Source organism: Nestor notabilis, unplaced genomic scaffold (genome assembly GCF_000696875.1).
Source record: "Nestor notabilis isolate BGI_N333 unplaced genomic scaffold, ASM69687v1 scaffold3483, whole genome shotgun sequence".
Taxonomy (NCBI): domain Eukaryota; kingdom Metazoa; phylum Chordata; class Aves; order Psittaciformes; family Psittacidae; genus Nestor; species Nestor notabilis.
In genome coordinates this window covers 130577-134153 of record NW_009923191.1, presented here as the reverse complement: position 1 = coordinate 134153, position 3577 = coordinate 130577, and the positions used below count along the sequence as shown (strand labels likewise).

Below are 3577 nucleotides of genomic sequence, written 5' to 3'. Positions count from 1 at the left end.
GCTGAAGTTAAACTCACAAGGGGATGTTGGGGCTTGCTTAATAATTGTGCTTTTCTACAGAAAGGGCCTGCTGTCCCACCTTTACATTAGTTAATATTGCTATTAAAAGGCTGGATATTGAGTACATGAAAAAGTTAGGTAAGATTTTAATTTTTTTCTTGGCACTGGAATATGATTGTTTACATGAGATTGTGTCAAGAAAATTATAAATGAGGAGTATATCATGATATTTGTATTAATTAATACCTAATTTTTTAATAATCTCAGAGTTTCCAGGAAACTTGATTTTGCAGTAGCAGAATTTCACCACATCAGTATAAGTTGCAATTAAGTTAATGTGGCAAAGATGACAAATACTACCCCTGTACCAGTATTTAAAAAACAGTCTTCCATTAACCTTCCTGGAATAACAGAGAAATAGACTGTTACTATCTCCCTCTATAGGGCATTGGTGAGGCTGCATTCACAGTGTGTGTGGTTTTATTTTTGTTCCTCCCCATTCAGTCCTGACATGGGAAACACTCCTGTTGCAGGCTGCTGGAGACTGCCTATCTCCAAACTATACAAGAAAGTTTGGTCCACTGGATTTCAGCACTCTTTTTCTAAATATTCCATAAAAAGAGAGTTTATTTTCGCCTCCTGCTTGCTCTCCCATACATACACCACAGTGTTTGCTCCTTTTTCTTGCAGGCAGTTCACAAGGCCCTGCTGGAAGTTGATGAGGCTGGAACTGAGGCTGCAGGAGCCACAGCAGTAATCCTTACCAGAGTTCTCCATCCTTCTGTTACCATCAAATTCAACAGGCCCTTCATTATCTTGATTTCTGAAAAAAAAACCCACACCACACTTTTCCTGGGGAAAATTGTTGATCCTACTAAGAAGTAACTGCTGAATTATTCGGCATACTGCTATTTGGCATGAGTTATAATGGCTATAGGGTTTGCACACGCAGGCTAGTTAGTGTTACTAACTACTCTTTGATTGAGGGATATTCAGAAGTAAATGAGGAATTCCCTTATCATATCAATAATGAAAAAGAATGTGAAAAAAACCCCAGCAACTGGCAGTTTTTAAATGTAACATTTTCCCCAATGGAGTAATTCAGGTTTATAATATATTTTCCATATTTTCCTTGGAAGACTTTTTCTTTTAAAGTCTGCTGTTTTTTTTGCAAGCAGTTTTGTCCAAATTGCTTTCAATGTTGAGTTATTCACAAAGAGCTTTATCCCAACCAGTAATAAGTCCTTGCAATTCTAGTGTGTCTTTTCCAGGACATGCTGATAATCAGTATTCATCTGAGCTGGTCCTTTCAGAGTCCTTTCTTCCTTACATAGCTCTTTGCTGCCTAGGCTGTTGTTGTTTACCCTTAACCAATCTATTCTTTCTCACATGTTTCAAACCTTTGCCTAGGATGTCTTAAAAAAATATTTACAAAAAAGAGAAAATTCCTGAGACAACAGATTTATTTTGCTGTAGCAGTCAGTGTGTCTTTTTGCAGTTCACTGGGTCAGCAAAAAACTTTGAGAGACAGTGACATTATGCATAAACTGTCAAAGAATTGTGTGATCATGTCACCCATGAATTATTGCTATGACTGATGAATAAAATAAAAATTGTTATTTAAATCCATCACTTAAGGACTGACTCCAGTCTTTCGCTGTCCTGCTACATATCTTTTAAAATCAATAAAAACTTTAATTCAGTCTTATTAACACAGCAGGGTGCCTGTAAAATACATTTCAAAGGCAGTTAAATCAGTTCAACTTTTCTCATGGTGATTCTTTGAATGCTCTCCTTTTGTGCCTGCTTAGGTAAAACCTGTTTTCAAGAAATACATAAATACTCTCTTGCTGATGTGAGTCTGCAACTCACCCACTCTTACTGCACCGGAGCACTGAGGCACACTGCTCAGCTTTGCTGAGCTCTATTGAGCAGCTGCTGTCTCAAGAAGAGGCTGACTCCTGCTTTGACAGTTGCTCTCTCAGTACACTGCTTTGACTTGTGCCCTTGTATATTGATCCTGGATGAATTTTTTTACAAGTGGGGTTTACTCTCTGGGAAGATGATGGTCCTGAATGTACATTGCTCATTTCTACAGTGATCCTAGCAATGTGCTATGAGCACTGCAAAAGTGATACAAGCCCCAAATCAAGAAACAAGCTGCCCATCTCTGACATCTCTCCATCTCTGACCTTTCCTTTTAAACGTGGTCTACCATGCACAGATGTGCTTTACTGAGACCTATCAGTGCTTGTAGCACAGGTTTGGTTTACAGGGGGTATGCTTCTGACTCAAGGGGACTCAGAGACTACTGCTTTGTATGAGTCTGCTCCAAGCAGCAAGAACTCAGTGGAAGCCCTGAGCTATTGCTTCTGCTGGGGCAAGATAGCATCACTCAGTGGACTGGGAGATACCACGCCTTTGTGCAAAGCAGCAGCTTTTACAGAGTCGAGATGGATGATAACTTGCTGTGGTGTGAGACAGCCTGCTCTGTGGTGGTTGTACAAACTCAACAAAAGCTGGGAACAGCTCCAGTGAGATCGCACCCTGATAAATCTGTGCAGCACTGGTTAGACGGTAGCATGGTGAGATTTTTATCAGAGTGTGGTGGCAGAAAAACAGGTTCTCAGCCTGTTGCTAAAGGGGAAGAGGTTAAGAAAAATCTTACAGTTGCTAGGACAAAGTGAGGTTTTGGGAAATAACACATGGAGCAATTTCCTGCCCCATCTACCTCCCAGGCCTTTGCTTTTGAGAGTGGAGGCAAGGAACTTCAGAAGGAGAGCTGCACTGGGAGAGCTCACACTGGAGTGTAAGGGGTGACTGCTCCTGCTAAAAGTATCAAACAGGGCATCTTTGAATGCTGGATGGGCTTGGATGGTATCTACCAAGATTGGGGTATCACCACAGTTGTCCTTCAGTTGAGCAACTTCATGCTCCATACCAATAGGTTGGCCTGAGCTGTGGCAGGGACCTGGAGAGGGAAGATGGATTGTTCCAAATCTTTCTAGAAGGGGAGGATGTGGGGAGGACAAGAAATAAATTAGTCTTGTGCCATACATATGTGAAAGGCACAAATATGCCTATAGTTTAGGCACTTTTAGCAAAAGTATAGAGATCCATAGAGCCTGGGGACTGAACGTACGTGGCTGATGCTACTCTCAGCATAACCCTTACGATATTCCTTAGGAACTGGACAATTCTGCAAAGATTTTGTGAGGAGACAGGGTATTTTGTTTTAATTCCAAGAAAATCTAATTAAGTTGGTCTGCCTTGCATCATTTGTTCTTGTTCCTTTTGCCTGTCTTAATGTGTGATAGGGAACATTCTTCTTCATGCGATCTAGTTGTATTAATGGTAGAGAAGGAAAGGAAGGGTATGATAGACATAAGCAAAATTTTTCTTTCAGGGACTGTGTATTCATCCTATCTGTGGTAAACACATGTATTTTGCATGTCTTTCATTCATCTTTAAGTGATTTTACTAACACACTTTAATCTCTCACTACAACAAAATCAGACCTGATTAGGACAGCTTAATCCTACAAATGCTTTCTCTCAGTCTATGGGACAGCTGGCTC

General features: G+C 40.5%; 1 protein-coding gene across 1 annotated transcript in view; it reads left to right on the top strand.

The window, feature by feature from the left end:
• The window catches only part of LOC104403765 (serine protease inhibitor 2.1-like), a 3354-nt gene extending 2469 nt beyond the window's left edge, over positions 1–885 (top strand). The window contains exon 4 of the mRNA XM_010012006.1: positions 691–885. Within this exon, the coding sequence (XP_010010308.1) occupies positions 691–885 (195 nt within the window). The remainder of the gene's footprint in view (positions 1–690) is intronic.
• Positions 886–3577: the final 2692 nt, after the last annotated feature.